Below are 15,981 nucleotides of genomic sequence, written 5' to 3' on the forward strand. Positions count from 1 at the left end.
TATGGCTGACCAAGTTCACAGACGACTGCAAACTAGGGTTTATAACTGACTCTTCGGCTGACACAGACATCCTCCAAAAGTGTCTTACCGAGACAGATACCTGGTATCAAAACCATGGCCTCAAGCTAAATGCCAAAAAGTGCATAGTCATCCCCTCTGGACAAAAACAAAGTACCCAAAAACTACCACATAGGTAGCAGCCTCCTAAATACGGAAGATGTAATAAGGGATCTGGGGATCCAAGTAGATAGTAACCTCTCCTTTGATAATCACATTTGCAAAAGTGATTAGAAAATCCTTCTATGTGGCCCACCTAATCACAAAAAGGTTTGCATCTAGATCAAAAAAGGTCATTGTGCCCCTCTACGCATCACTCATCAGACCTATCAGAGTACAACGCCCCATTTGGGATGTACCTTACAAGACACCTGCAACAGCTGGAAAGACCACAGAAGTACCTCACCAAGAGGATCACTGGCCTCAAACAGATGCCCAATGCAGCTCGACTGAAGAAACTCCAGCTGTACTTGGTTGCATACCGCCTACTCAGAGGTGATCTCTGCCTGACATACAAGGCCATGTCCAACCTAGAATTGATGGACATGCTCCACCTAAAGAAAATCATATTCCCTCAAGCCACACGCTCCAGGGATCTAAACCTCACCACAACAATAAACAGGACATCCTGGAGGGATAGATTCCTGTCCCAGAGACTTCCCATGCTCTGGAACAAGATTCCAATCTAGGTTAGGCAGTGGTCCTCGCTAACCCTCTTCAAGAGAAACCTTGATGAGTGGATGGGAAACAGAAAGTTTACCCCAGGGATCACTTCAATGGCTGTGCTGGATAGAGGCACAGGGAACTAATCTAAGGGAGCGGCGAAAGCCAACACATTCCGGCTAGGCTTATAAATGCCTTCGGGCAGATAGCCTAGTACCTACCTATGAACCTATACATATGTATATATATATATATATATATATATATATATATATATATATATACACACACACACACACACACATACGCACATAGATCTACTCTGGAAGCTCGAACGTCCAAAACGTCAAACGTCATATGTTCAAAACCATAACATCAAAGTTCTGCAACCCCACATCCCCTGCTAATTAAATATACTAACTCCAAGATTGCACTACTGTGAAGAGACGGGTAACTTTCTCATTTCACTCTGTACTGCGATCTCCATTTATTTTACTTATTTATTTTACATTTGTTAACCAGGTTAGACTGGCTGAGCTTTTGGCTCATTTTCAGCAGAGACCCGGGGAGAAAAGCTCCTCAGGACCAGAAAACAATTTATTAAATTTAGTAACATAGTAGTAACAATCAGCTATAGGATCTTACAAGCAGAGACCTGGAGAGAAAAAACGCTCCTCAGGCAATTCAATTATACAGAGTATTAACAATTGGCAGACAAGTATGTGAGTTGCTACAAACAAGGTTTTAAACAATTAGCAGAAACTAGTTACGATATTATTTAAGCTGCTTAGAGCAAAATGAGTTAATAGTTAGGCAGATGCTTATTTCAAGTGGGTAGGATCTAGTTGTATAGGAGTTTGGAAGCAAGAAAGGAAAGTAAGAATGGCTAGTAGGAGATGTAGGGGAGGTAGAGTATAGGAGACAGACTAGACAGGTAGGTTGTTTTGAGACTGTAAGAATTAAGACTGGTTGGAGATAGAGGAAGGGAAGAGGTAGAAGAGGCAGGGGAATAGTGTTAGAGATACATTAAGAGTGAGGTGGTGAAAGGATGGTGGTTTCAGGGTGGTTGGCTGCAGTGGCAAGACCACTTTGTTTTTAGGTACTTCCTTGTGGCTAATTTTAAACTTTTGCTATGCTGGATGGATTTTATTTCCAAGGGGAGCCGGTTCCAGGATGTAGCTGGGTTACATTTATAGAAAAGGCAGCCTATTTTGGTTTTGGGTTTGCAGATGTCTAATAATTCTTGATTTGAGCTGTGTAGCATCCTAGCAGGGGAATATTTGGATATGACAGTGGAGAGGTTGGGGCAGAAGGAAGGTAGGTAAAGGATAGAGTGGATGATTTGTAGTTGGTATAGTTGGAGCAGCTGAGGGAATTCTAGCCAGTCTAGTTGCTGTAGTGCTAAGCAGTGGTGTGACTTGTAGGGTTGGTTAGCTGCAAATCTGGCGATCTTATTATAGGTAGTTTCAAGCTTGGAAATAAGTGTAGAATTTAGATTTGTGAATATGTGGCAGCTGTACAGGAGTGTTGGGAGTAATAATGCCTGGGAGAGAGTTATTCGGGCAGTGTTAGTTAAGTATTTCTTGCTACGGAAAAGGTGGCCAAGTTTCTGATGAGTTCTTTTTACCGAGTTAGTAATATGGAGATCAAACGTAAGCTGATCATCTATTGTAACACCTAGCAATTTAGTACTAGATTCAGTTGAGATGATAGTGTTGTTGCAGGATAAGATGTTAAATGTACTTTTGAGTGTGGTGATGTTTTTAGGGAGGAAGAGTAGGAGCTTAGTTTTTTTTGGATTAAGTATTAGTTTATCACTAAGCCAAGCCTAAATTTAAACCGTTCAAAGCTTCAAAACATTGATCTTATGGTTTTGAAACTTCAAGGTTCCAAAGTAGACTCATGTATATTATGGGTCTACTTCATAACACTGAAATTTCATAACGTTGAATTTCATAACATTGAGACCAAAACATCTAAATCCCAACCCAAAACACTGAAAACTCAGGACACTGAAAGTGTGCTGCATAACATTAAAAACTACAATGCATATGTAAATAGCAACCTCTCCACCTACACCACCACCTAACAATCACACTTTCTACTACATTTCTGCAGGGGGGGCAAACCCCCCCATGTGGGAAGCTCTGCCCCCCCCACACACCCCCGTACATTAAATATACCAACTCAAAGATCGCACTTTTATTATATTTTTCCAGATATATGGGTGTAAGGACAATTGGTCCCTGACTGCCTCTAGAGTTAGACATTCAGGCAGCACTTTAGTGAGAGTTACTATTACGTGACCAAAGACGCATCTTGATCGACTGTAAAAGAATGAAAAGGCAAATTAGTGAAGCGTCTTCTAAGCCAATTCTTTCCCTGGGAAAGAATTCGCTTGGTCTTTTCCATTACTTTGCTGTTTTCGGCGCTGTAGTGTGATCTCGAAGTTGGTATATTTAAGTAGGGGGGGTGTGCCCCCCACATCAGGGGGTGTGGGAGCGAAGCCCCCCACTTTATGTACTGTTTCAAAGTTATTTTTTTGGAACAGCGATTTTTTTTTTCCAAGAGCTGGAAGGGCTTGTCTGGAAAAGAATCCCATTCTGCGAGTCTCCTCTGCCTCTAGGGTGACGTCTTCCATTAAAATTTCCTCCTCTGGAGGAATTATCACCATGCTGGTCTGGGAAAGGTCACTGTGATTTTCAAAACCACATCATCTTACCACCTTTCTGATTCCTGGAAAAGGTTTATTGAGGGGTAGAAAACTTGATTCCTATGGCAGAGTCTTTCTATCTTGTTCGCTGCACTTAAGCATCTCTTTTACTGATGACCCAAACAAAGAAGTGCCATCAAATGGGGCAATGATAAAGGAGGTCTTAAAAGACTTTGCAAGTGGCATAGCTGCATCCAGACATGTCTCCTTATGGCAATTCCTGATCCAGCTGCTTGTGAGGTACCTTCGGCTGTGGGGGAGATCAACCTCATTGAACCGTTTAATATGGATAAGAGAATGGCCAATTGTGAGGACGTTCTTATGAAATCCTCTGCATACTTTGACTCTGACAGAGTATTTGGTAGCTCTTTGGTCAAATATCTCTGAAGTCCAGTAAAGTCTGCCAAGTAGTTTAGTGATCTTGGGGAAAGTTTGCAGAGGCAACGACTCACTTTCCAAATCTGGCCAATGCTCTAGACTCCCTATTTGGTGGATGGATAGCAGAGATCTGTTCTGCTAGGTCTTTCTTGATGGCTGCTGCCACCACCATAGCATCAACTGGGACTCATTTGCTCCAGTGGAGTCTGCCTTTTGGACGGGCTAAAAATTTGTCAGATCTCTTCAGAATGGGTATGATAATATCTGGCTCCTTCCAAGGCCGGCGGGAAACTAAGTCAATGAGTTCATCCGCCAGTGCGGGTAACGCAAGACCTAGATGAGCCAGAACCAAAAGCATCCAATACCGATTCTTCAGGAGAAGGATTTTCTGAAGACCAGTCATCTTTTTGTCTAAGGAGCTCTAAAATGTCTCTAATGTCTTTCACTCTACTTTTGACACATTTGAGGCAATACGTGAAAGGGAGCGGATATATATTTTTAATCAGCCTGCAGAGAAGTGCTACTTTAATTTAAATCATTTTGAAAAAGACACTTTGAATAAACTTACTTCAGATTCTAGGTGTTTTATGAAAGCTGATAAGGGTGGTGGCTCTATAAGTAATGTCCAAAACAGAACTGATGTTAACGGTTATAAACAAGTGAACATGAATATTAATAGAGCATACAGTAAAGTTGATAAGATGTTGCTAGAGTTGCTAACCAAAGGCTTTCTTTTACAGATGTTCAGCATACCTCTCAACCTCTTAGAGCAAGAAATCTGGAAAAAGGTATAAATAAAAGTGGGACAAAGGCTCAAAACAGGGACAAGTTTTAAATATTGTTCTTGCAAACTTCGAAAGTTAATAGAATAACAGGTTTTACATTACCATGAATTTTCTGAATAATATGAAGTCTGAAACTCAGATGTCTGTCAATATTTAACTTCAGTCTTAAATGATTTGCCGCTAATTTGACAGAAAAAGTACAGTTTTGTTCCTACCATAAATGTAGATGTTCGAAGATGCACATTGCTGCAGTCATAACCTGTGGGTAGTCCGCTGTCCTCGGTCGGCCCGAATACCAAAGTGTTAGGCTGGCGTCGGTCATGGTCGCTCAGATCTGACGTCAGTACGCCGTGGTACTAAAGCGCATGACCGACGCCATATCCTCAGTCTTTCTTGCCCCAGATGTCAGAAGGCCCTAAAAAGAAAGGCCATAGCCAAAAATAGAAAAGTACCCAATCACCAAAATAGCAACAATAGATACACCACAAACCACACAGCCACCCCAAACTACAGAGGGGAAGGAGGGAGGGCAAATTGGACTGCAGCAATGTGTATCTTCGAACATCTACATTTATGGTAGGTACAAAACTGTACTATGTTCTTCATTGCTGCAGTCATAACCTGTGGGTAGAATCCCAAAGCAAAGGTAAAGGGAGGTTGGTAAAATCAGATAGCATTAGGAGCTGCCAACATGCCCTGTAAAACTGCAGTGGCAAACCCAGCCCTAGATTTGGAATAAAGAGGGAGATGGTAATGTTTAGAAAAAGTGTGCACTGAACTCCAGGTAGCAGCCTCCAAAATATCCTTAGTAGCTACTCCCCTTAAAAAAGCAGTAGATGTGGCAGTAGCCCTAGTGGAATGAGGTCTGATTCCAGCCGGAACCCCCTTACCATGATGAGAATAACAAAAAGCAATACAATGGCCAATCCATTTAGAAATAGTTTGTTTTGAAACAGGTTTTCCTTGAGAACCCAAGGCAAAAGAAATGAATAACTGTTGGGACTGTCTGAACCCTTTAGTTCTGCTCAAATAATAACGTAACTGCCTGTGAATATCCAAAGAATGCAATTTTTTTTCCCCCTTATTTTGGGGATCAGCATAAAATGTAGGCAAATGAATAGATTGGTTTAAGGCCACATTAGAAACAACTTTAGGCATAAAAGTAGGATTAGTACGTAGGGAGACCCTATCCTTATGAAATATCAGGAAGGGTTCAACTGCCATTAGAGCCTGTAATTCAGATACCCTTCTAGCAGACGTAATGGCCAACAAAAAAGCAGTCTTCCAAGACAAAAACTTCAACTCAGACGTAGCTGCAGGTTCAAAAGGAGGTAAAGTGAGCTTTTCCAACACAAAATTGAGATCCCAGGAAGGAGTAGGAGCTCTACGTGGGGGTCTTATGTTCTTTGCCCCTCTAAGAAACTGCTTGAACAAAGGGTGAGAGAATAATGGTGGGTCACAGTCATAGTGAGCAGAAATGGCTGCAGCATGAATTTTTACAGAGGAGAAAGACAAACCCTTGTCTAATAATTCTGTAAGATACTGAATTGAAACACTCAAATTAGGAACTGAAACATCAAAGCTCTTTGTTTTGCTCCAAAGAAAAAATCTCCTCCATTTATCAGCATAAACTTTCCTTGTACTAGGCCGTCTGGCCTCCAAAATGACATTCAAAACTTGTTGAGGAAGCTGCGACCCCCCCCAGGGTCTAAAACAGAATACGCCAGGCTGTCAGATGCAGGGACTGAATCCTGACATTGCGGAAATGATTGCTTGCCTGGGACAAAAGGTGTGGAATTAATGGCAAAGGCCAAGGAGGCTCCCGTACTAAAGTCCTCAGCAGAGGGTACCAGTGCTGCCGTGGCCAATCTGGAGCTATCAGAATCATGCAAGGTTTGTCCTGCCTGACCTTCAGGAACACCTTGGGAAGGAGGGGCAGAGGAGGAAAGGCATAAACGTGAAGGTTGTTCCAACTGAATGATAGAGCATCCACTTTCCAAGCTTTTGGGTGAAACAGCTTTGTGCAAAACTTTGGCAGTTGGTAATTCAGTGGAGAAGTGAACAGATCTATGTCTGGAGTCCCCCAAGCCACCGTCAACTGTTGAAAAACATGAGGATCCAATTTCCACTCGTGGGGATCCACCATTTGTCTGCTTAAAACATCTGCTAAGGAGTTCTGTGCTCCTGGCAGAAACCTTGCCTGAAGAGTGAGGTGCAAACTGAGAGCAGTCTCCCACAAAATCATAGCTTGTCTGCAAAGAGGGTACGAATGGGTTCCCCCCTGCTTGTTGATGTACCACATGACTGTTGTGTTGTCTGTCTGAATCAACACTTGTCCTGGGTGAAGTAGATCCTTGAATGCCATCAATGCAAATTGGACTGCTAACATCTCCTTCATGTTGATATGCAAATGTTGTAGTCTGGCAGGCCACGTGTCTTGAACCCATTTTCCATTGAAGTGTGCTCCCCAAGCCATGTCTGAGGCATCTGTCGTTAAGATCTGACAAGCCTCTGGTCGGGTCACAGAGAGTCCCTTGTTTAGGTGACATTCCTGAGCCCACCACAAAAATTCCCTTTGGATGCAAGGTATCATCTGAATGACAGTGTCCAAATCGTGGCAGTGCTGAGTCCATACGCTTTTGAGATACCATTGTAGCTTCCTCATATGCAGTTTGGCATTGGGAAGCACAAGAATACAAGATGCCATGAACCCCAAGGCTTGAAGGACTGTCCTTGCAGTCAGCCTGGACCGTAGAGACAATTGTTGGAAGTAAAGGGTAAGATTTCTTTGTTTGTCCGGGGTCAAAAATGCCATCTGAGAGGCTGTATTCAGTCTCACACCCAGAAAGCACCTGTCCTGAGAGGGTACTAGACTGGACTTTGTTTTGTTCACAGAATACCCTAGGCACCTTAACACTGCCATAACATACTGTAGATGGTGAAGTAACTTGACTTTGTCTTGAGACAGAATCAGGCAATCGTCCAAATAAGGATAAATTTGTATTCCCCTTAACCTTAAGAAAGCTATCACTGGTGCCAGGACCTTTGTGAACACCCTGGGCACAGTAGATAAGCCAAAGGGCAATGCAGAGAACTGATAATGTAAAGTCCCAGCCCGAAAACGCAGGAACCTCCTGCAGCTGGGCCTGATAGGAATGTGAAGATAAGCCTCTTTGAGATCCAGAGTTACCATCCAGTGATCTTTGCCTAATAGAGGCAGAAGTTGCTGCAAAGTTAACATCTTGAATTTTGGAATGTCCAGGTATGTGTTGAGAATAGACAAATCCAGAATTGGCCTCCAAGTGTTTCCTTTCTTTGGTACAAGAAACAGGCGAGAATAAAATCCTAGGCCTACTTCTGACGGAGGGACCTCCTGGATAGCCCCCATTTTTAGAAGTAAAGAAATCTGTTTGTGAGCCTCCACCTTTTGCTGAGAAGGAACGTCTGGCATGCCTTTGAAAGGAGGCAAGGTGTGAAAATAAAACTTGTAGCCTCGATCTATAATGTCCAACACCCATTTGTCCTGAGTGACTAAAAGCCAATTTTGCCGGAAAAGTGCCAACTTTCCTCCCAGAGGAGCTGCCAGACAGGAGGGATCTGGCAGCTGGAGATACAGGTCATTGGGTCTGTTTACAAAAAGGCTGGCCCCTGCCCTCACCTGAAGATTGTGCAGGGGAACTCCACGTCCTAGGCCTGAAAGAACCCTGAGCATGAGCTCTGCCCCTACCACGTCTAGATCTGCCCCTAGACTGTAAATCAGAAGAAGGATAAGCCCATCCCTTAGTAGGCCAATTTCTGCTAAACTTAGGGGGCTGCACCTGTAAAAAATCCTTAACTGTTTGCATAGACTTAGCTTTGTCTTCCATTTTCTTCAAAACTGACTCCACAGGAGAACCAAACAGAACTTCAGACTGAAGGGGAGCATCCAAAATTCGAGCTTTAACATGCTCTGACAAGTTCTGATCCTTAAGCCAGGCATGCCTACGAATAACTGATCCAGTGGCAGCCACCCTGGAAGAGGCCTGAAGAGCATCAAAACCACACTGCAAAGAATGCTTACCCACCTGATCAGAGGCATGAACTAAATCCTGCAATTCCTTACACTCAATGCCCTCTGCCAAAGCATCTACCTTAGATTTTAACTGACTTAGGAGAAAATTCTGGTACTTCAGCATATGAAACTTGCAATTCAAAGCCCTCATTGCTAGAGTGGAAGAGGTATACACTTTTTTACCCCACCTATCCAAAGCTCTAGACTCTTTATCCATAGGAACTGGATTCTTTACAACAGAAGCCCTGACACCCTTAGGTCCCTGGCTAATAGTTTCTGGGTCAGCTCTCGGGCTCTTATACAAATATTTATGAGTCTCAGGCACTCTGTAATACCTGTCTGGCTTGACCGGGACAGGAGGCAAAGAATCAGGATTAAGGGAAGCTTCAGAGAAGACATCCTGAACAACATCCAAAACAGGGGGTATAGCCAAGGGCCTATGCTGTGGTAAAAACAAAAATTCCCTAAGTCTCTTTCTAGAATCTGAGAAATCCTGGCCTTCCCACTTAAAATGCTCCCTCATGGAATGCAGGGTTTCAGAAAAAGAAAAATCCTCTGGGGGGGGGGGGGGGGGGGAGCAGAAGGACTAGAATCCTCTGCGTCTGAATCAGAATAAGGAGGAAAATCCTGAATGTCTTCAGCCGAAGACTCAGAGTAATCTGAGGAATGTTCCAAACCTTCCACCTCTGGCTCCACCCTAGGCCTCTTATCTGGAGGGGGCAAGGAACCCCTGATTAAGGAAATCAAATCTTCTGCCATTTTCAGCATATGCTTTTTAGGTACAGAGCCTGCAGAACTAGGGCTGACGCCAGAGGAAGACAAACCAAGCCTGACCTTGGAAGGTACCTTAGAGACAGAAGTAGAAGGCCTAACCACCTTATGCAAAGAAGGGACTACAGAGACCTGAGAGGCCCCCTCAGCCTGACCCAACTCCTGAGAGGCCACCTCCTGCAAAATTAAAGGCTCCCCCTGAGACTCAGCTGAAACTTCGGCTGGATCCACAGATTCCACCGTAGTTTCTAAAGAACCGGCGTCCATAACGGACGACTCATCCTGCTTGGACTTTAACAATTTTTCCTTACGCTTCTTAGCGGTAGCGGGCGTCGGAGGATCCGACGGCATATTGTAATTACACCGCTTACCGAAGACAAGCCTAGCGCAATCTCACCTGTGTTTAATGGTGCGCTTATTAAATTTAGCACAAAAGCGACACCCGACTACGTCGTGCTCAGGCCCCAAGCAAGGAATACAAAGAGAGTGGTAATCCCTATGAGGTATCTGTTTCCCACAAGAAATACAATTATTCACTTTTTCTGACATCCGGATTTAACTGAGGCAAGAAAAGACAAAAATATTCCCCAACGGGGTACTTAGCCCAACTTGGTCTTCGGTCTGAAACTCAGAATACGAAAATTTCAGGACGCCGAACGGCACTTGCAAACGCTGCTTCTGCTTCGGACCATGCGGCAAGAAAGACTAAGGATATGGCGTCGGTCATGCGCTTTAGTACCACGGCGTACTGACGTCAGATCTGAGCGACCATGACCGACGCCAGCCTAACACTTTGGTATTCGGGCCGACCGAGGACAGCGGACTTCCCACAGGTTATGACTGCAGCAATGTGAGATGAAGAACATCCATAATTTTATGAAAAACGGAACAAAAATATGAGGCAAAAATCTGGACATTCTGCGAAAATCTGTACAATTGAGAGGTACGACATATGCTTGTTTTTTAGATTCATGTATTTTTTGGTATTCTTGAGGTGCACAAAAATGAAATAGATGCTCCTTTTAAGCCAACAATGTCAGCTGCAAGGTCTAAAACAAAAGCAATGATCATTCCAGTAGGAAAAAAGTTGAATTTCTTAATGAAACATGAATCCTCTTTTATAAAAGATACATTTGATTTTGTTAATAAATGAAAAGACCTTACAGTTACACAGAAAATGTGGTTTGTCACACTGGATGTGCATGCCTTTCACTTAGTTATTCCAAAAGACAGGAATAGCATGGGTAATGTCTTTTATTCAAGAAAAAGCTGAATTACCTGGTAATGACATGTTTTTAATAGGCAAACTGTTTGAACTGATGCATGAAAATATTTTGTTTTTCCTTTTTAACAAAAAATATCAGAAGGTGTCCGCTGTGACTAGGGGGATAGTTATGAACCTCAGTTATGCAAATCTTTTTATGGCCACGTGTAAGGATTATTTTGTGCATCACTCAGTCGTTATGTAGTACATTGCTGGCTACTAACAATATATTGTTGATTATTTATTTTGTGATCATGGGGTTTACAGAAGCTAGGTGATTTTATTTTTAATTATGCAAATAGAATAAGCAGTAGTGTAGCTAGGGTGGGACGAGAGGGGAAACTGCCACAGGTAAAAGTAATGTAGCTGGGGTGGGACGAGAGGGGCAACTGCCACAGGTAAAAGTAGTGTAGCTAGGGTGGGACGAGAGGGGCAATGGTAAAAAGTGTTAGGGGGTCACAATCAGCTGATCACAACATCTCTCTAATGAAACACTGGCTTTTAAATGCCAGTATTGCATTTGCAGTCAAACCTGAGTGCTGCAGTGTTCCATGTGAAGTCTAAACTGTTCCACCATTTCATTTTTCTTCACGACTGAAAGGTGTAGGCAGTTTGCTACAGTTTAAAAGTTTTTTTCTTTTTTTTCTTTTTTTTTTTTTTTTTTAACTAAAACTTGAACATTGCAGTGCTCCTTGTAGGCAGGATATAAACTGTAGCAAATGTTTTCTACATTTGTAGCAAGCAGTCTGCTACACTTTAAAAAAGATTTTTTTTTAAAACTTAAATGTGAGTACTGTAGCACTCTGTGCCAGCAGGGTATAAACTATAGCATATGTCTGCTACAATATTGGCAAGCAGTTTGCTACAGTTTAAAAATCATTTTTTTTTGTTTTTAACTAAAACTTGAACATTGCAGTGCTCCTTGTAGGCAGGATATAAACTGTAGCAAATTTTTTCTACATTTGCAGCAAGCAGTCTGCTACACTTTAAAAAAAGATTTTTTTAAACTTAAATGTGAGTACTGTAGCACTCTGTGCCAGCAGGGTAGAAACTATAACATCTGTCTGCTACAATATTGGCAAGCAGTTTGCTACAGTTTAAAAAGCAATTTTTTTTCTTAAACTACAACATGACAGCTGTACAGCTCTATGCAGGCAGGTTATAAACGTTAGCAATTATTTGCTACAGTTTAAAAGAAGCACCTTTTTTAGTGAAATATGTTGAAGGAGGGTTGGGGGCAGGGGAGAGAAATGGGACCTGAACGTCTGGGGTGGGGGGTGTCATATCTTTTTTTTTTTTGCACTCTTCAAAGAGCAGGGGGTTAAAAGTAGATCTAACTGTAGTAAGCTGATTGCTTATAATGTACTGACTTGGCGTATTACAGTGAAGTGTTTTTTTTTTTTTTTTGCTCACTTGAAGAGCTAAGGGGGTGGGGAGCTGGTTCATAGTACTGGCTGAACCAGCTATGCTTGAGAACAACCTAGTTTTTAGTTTACAACACATTCGCACAAAGTGGTTCATTTATGGACGTAGAATTTTTCAAGAGTCCCTTTCACAAGAATCCTAGGTGCAATGATTTACAAAAAGCAAGCTAGTGGGAATTCCTATGATCATTATAGCAGTGCACATCCAAAGAGCTTAAAACTATACACAGAAGTCAGATGATCAGGGTCTCATGGCTGAGCTGTGAAGAAACAGATTGTGAACAAAAGATAAGAGAATTTAACAATACATTCCGGCAGCCATAACTCTTTGACATCTCATAATCGTGTTCCACCAAGTCTGATCATATTCAACAGTGGAAAAGAAAGACTGGCATAATTCAGAAAAGGGAGTTCAAGGTGTAGGTACAGCCAATGAAGTAATCTCACAAATGACAAAACAATTAACAGTGTTATTCACAATATGAGATACACTAATGAAAAACAAACCTTAGAGAGGAGTTTTAAATCTAGATGGACAGAAAGTGCAAATGGCAGAGCATCCTTGATTGAGAAAGGTTTCTAACTACTTTCCCCAGGATTCCACAGAAGCCAGAAACGAAAAAGGCTTGAAATACTGAATTACTCTCAAAATGTGGTGAATGAATGAACAGGATATGTTGGCAGTGTGAGCTAAATCCAGCTTGCCACACCATAAGGCCATGCCACTACAGCCTGTGAAGACAGTAGTTCAACAGATGCCACTCAGTTTGCAGTAACATGTAACGATGATGACAGATTGTTTGTTTCATCTTTTTCTTACCTGTTTGTACTCAGGGCAGGTGACAGAGATGGCATTAAGGATTGTTTTTAGAGAGTCTTTCATATATGCTCTTTCTCCAGGAGAAGGAATAAGTGGAAGACATGCATTCCAGAACAGTTTTGCAGCCACCATTACAAAACTGAAATTTTCTGCTTTCTCTGCATATCTAAAAAAAACAAACAAAAAGAAAACATTATAAACTGTAAGACAGAGACGCATTCTGGAAATATTAAGCAGTTTTGTTTAAAACAAAAACAATAAACTGTAATGACAGAGATGAAATTATGATCAGAAAGGGAAACTATTCCTGTTCTATTTAGCTGTAAACATGAGAAGTTTGTTGTGATGGGGCAAATAAGGCCAAATCCAATTTCTCATTCAAAAATCAAGTTATTTACTTACCGTAAGACTAGATCAGGGTTACCTTCATCCGTCCGTCTCAGCAAGTGGATACACTGGATCCAATATACTCACTTGTTGAGATGGATGGAAAAAGACAACACAGAATTATTTGTGAAAAAAACAAATGACAAAGAAAAATAACTGCTCCATCATTTCATTTTTCTCCATGACTGTAAACTGTAGGCAGCATCTTCCCCCAAGATGCATAGGGATGAAACCCTGACTGTTCCCTCAATAATCCATGTTATTAGTGAAACTGGTCAATCATGGTATGGCCAGAGGAGGAGAGGAGTGAAAGGCCATCTCTTGCTCACCCAGGGGTTGGACATGGCTCCAGCCCTCAATAATCCATGCTATTGGTGAAATTGGTCAATGATGGTATAGCCAGAGGGGGGACAGGAGTGAAAGGCCATTGCTGGCTCACCCAGCGGTTGGACATGGCTCCAGCCCTCAGTAATCCATGTTATTAGTGAAACTGGTTAATGATGGTATGGCCAGAGGGGGGACAGGAGTGAAAGGCCATTGCTGGCTCACCCAGGGGCTGGACATGGCTCCAGCCCTCAATAATCCATGTTATTAGTGAAACTGGTTAATGCTGGTATGGCCAGAGAACGAGAGGAGTGAAAGGCCATCGCTGGCTCGCCCAGGGGTTGGACATGGCTCCAGCCCTCAATAATCCATGTTATTAGTGAAACTGGTCAATGATGGTATGGCCAGAGGAGGAGAGAAGTGAAAGGCCATTGCTGGCTCACCCAGGGGTTGGACATGGCTCCAGTTTACATTTGTGAGGTATCCATTTGGAGCACTAGATGTCATATCCATGGTGCACGACCCTAAAGAGTTTATGCTACCAAGCAGTGCATGGCACTTAGCAATCTTGGGAGTACAGTGTGCATGTGTGTGTAGGCAGGCATACCTTCCCAAGGTTAGGCAGCACAGCAGCAGAGGTAGGCCACTCTATAAAAGCAGATAGATGGCTTGTTCCCTAATCTATAAACTTCAATGCTGGATGAATGAATGGGCGAACTGGGATTCTAGAATAGGGAAGAATGGATCATAGGGCTCTTGCCTAGCTTGGGAGTGCATCAGCAGTTTGTTGCTTTCTGCAGAAGAAATAGGTGGATTGGACACTGGTAAAGCAGTTGCTGAAAGAGGTCCTTTGGAAGAGCAATTGTAGAATAAGCCGATACTGTCTAAAATTAGTTCTGTATTACCTCAAAAACATAAATATTTCAAGACAATGCATATAAACATCTTTGCAACTGCAGCTTAAAGGAAACAAGGCAATGTTGTCTTACAAAGCAGGGTAAAGGAAAGCTTCTAGAAAGTTCATACAAACGAGTACTAATTAAAATGTATGAAATACAACAGTAAGGACAAGGTTTGCAGTGTGAAATGAGAGTTGTATAGCAAAGTACAGTTATGTAAACAAACTTACCAAAACAGCAGATGTTCCAAATACCACTGTTGTAGTGGTCTACACTAACTGGGTCTTACCCTTGAGGACCAGCTCATTTTCAAAGCTAAAGGATGCCTTCCACTCACTCCAGTTGTCAAGAGCTTGAGCAGGGGACAGCTGGCATGCAAAAAGCTTCTGAGCATTTTTTGCTCAGAAGGTTGGCAGGACCCCTGACATAACAATGCTATGGCACAAACCCATAGTAAACCGTTATGTGCTAAAGGGTCAAACATCCAGACTCTGGCAACACAAAAGAAAAAAACAAGCAAAAAAGGGACCTGAGGGATGTGAGGCTACTGCAACCATGATCTATTAGAACATGCACTGTTCTGGTTAAGTTTATTTACACAACAGTACTATGTCCAAACATAGATCATGGTTGCAATAGCCTAAGCTAAATGGGCAGTTTATCATAGTTTAGAAAACTAAAAAGAGAGCAAGCCAATAAAATAAAGCGCTAGGAGCCCCTGGAAATGGTCCTAGCAATGTTTGCTCTGGATCTGGAAAAGGAATCCAGTTTGTTGTGCTTTTGTAGAAGTACGCATAGAGGACATCGTCTTTGCCGCTTGAATTTTTCTGCAGTCCACTGCTTTCCAGAAAGACATTAAAGAAATCAAAGCCCTTGAGGAATGGGTCATAATCCTGCCTAGAAGTGGCTTATTATAGTCAGTGTAACAAAATACAGTATCATGAGACAACCATCTGGAAATGTTCAACTTGGACTCTGGCTGTCCCTTCTTCTTACCCTTGTAGAGACAAACAGATGATCGGCTCACCTTAAGGCTTACGTTTTGTCTAGGCAGTATCTGAGCTGCCAAAGTATGAATACTCTTTTTGACATTATTCTTGGGCATAGGAAAGAAGACAGAAAGATGAATAGTCTGGCTTAAAGTAAACCTGGAGACCATTTTAGCCATAAAGGAAGGATTGCTTCTCAAAGAAACCCTGTCTTTGTGAGAAATAAGGTGGGGTTGACTAAGTGCTTGTAACTCAGATACTCTCTAATCAGATGTCAAAGCAATGAATAAACCAGACTTCCTAGTTAAGAACGTCATGTCAGCCATATAAGCTGGTTCAAATGGAAACAGAGAAAGCTTTTCAAGTACAAAGTTGAGATCCCATGAGGATGGCTATGCAACACCTCATTCAAAAACTATTAACTCAAGCATTGTGGTAGTGGTGGTGGTGGGGTTA

The 15,981-nt window shown here is 42.3% G+C and overlaps 1 protein-coding gene across 1 annotated transcript in view; it reads right to left on the reverse strand.

Annotated features, from left to right (window-relative positions):
* Positions 1-15,981, reverse strand: part of CFAP46 (cilia and flagella associated protein 46) — a 3,596,153-nt gene that overhangs the window by 2,077,747 nt on the left and 1,502,425 nt on the right. Inside the window, exon 27 of the mRNA XM_044056880.1 lies at positions 12,927-13,092. Within this exon, the coding sequence (XP_043912815.1) occupies positions 12,927-13,092 (166 nt within the window). The remainder of the gene's footprint in view (positions 1-12,926; positions 13,093-15,981) is intronic.

Source organism: Protopterus annectens, chromosome 14.part0 (genome assembly GCF_019279795.1).
Source record: "Protopterus annectens isolate FY-2018-M chromosome 14.part0, PAN1.0, whole genome shotgun sequence".
Taxonomy (NCBI): domain Eukaryota; kingdom Metazoa; phylum Chordata; order Ceratodontiformes; family Protopteridae; genus Protopterus; species Protopterus annectens.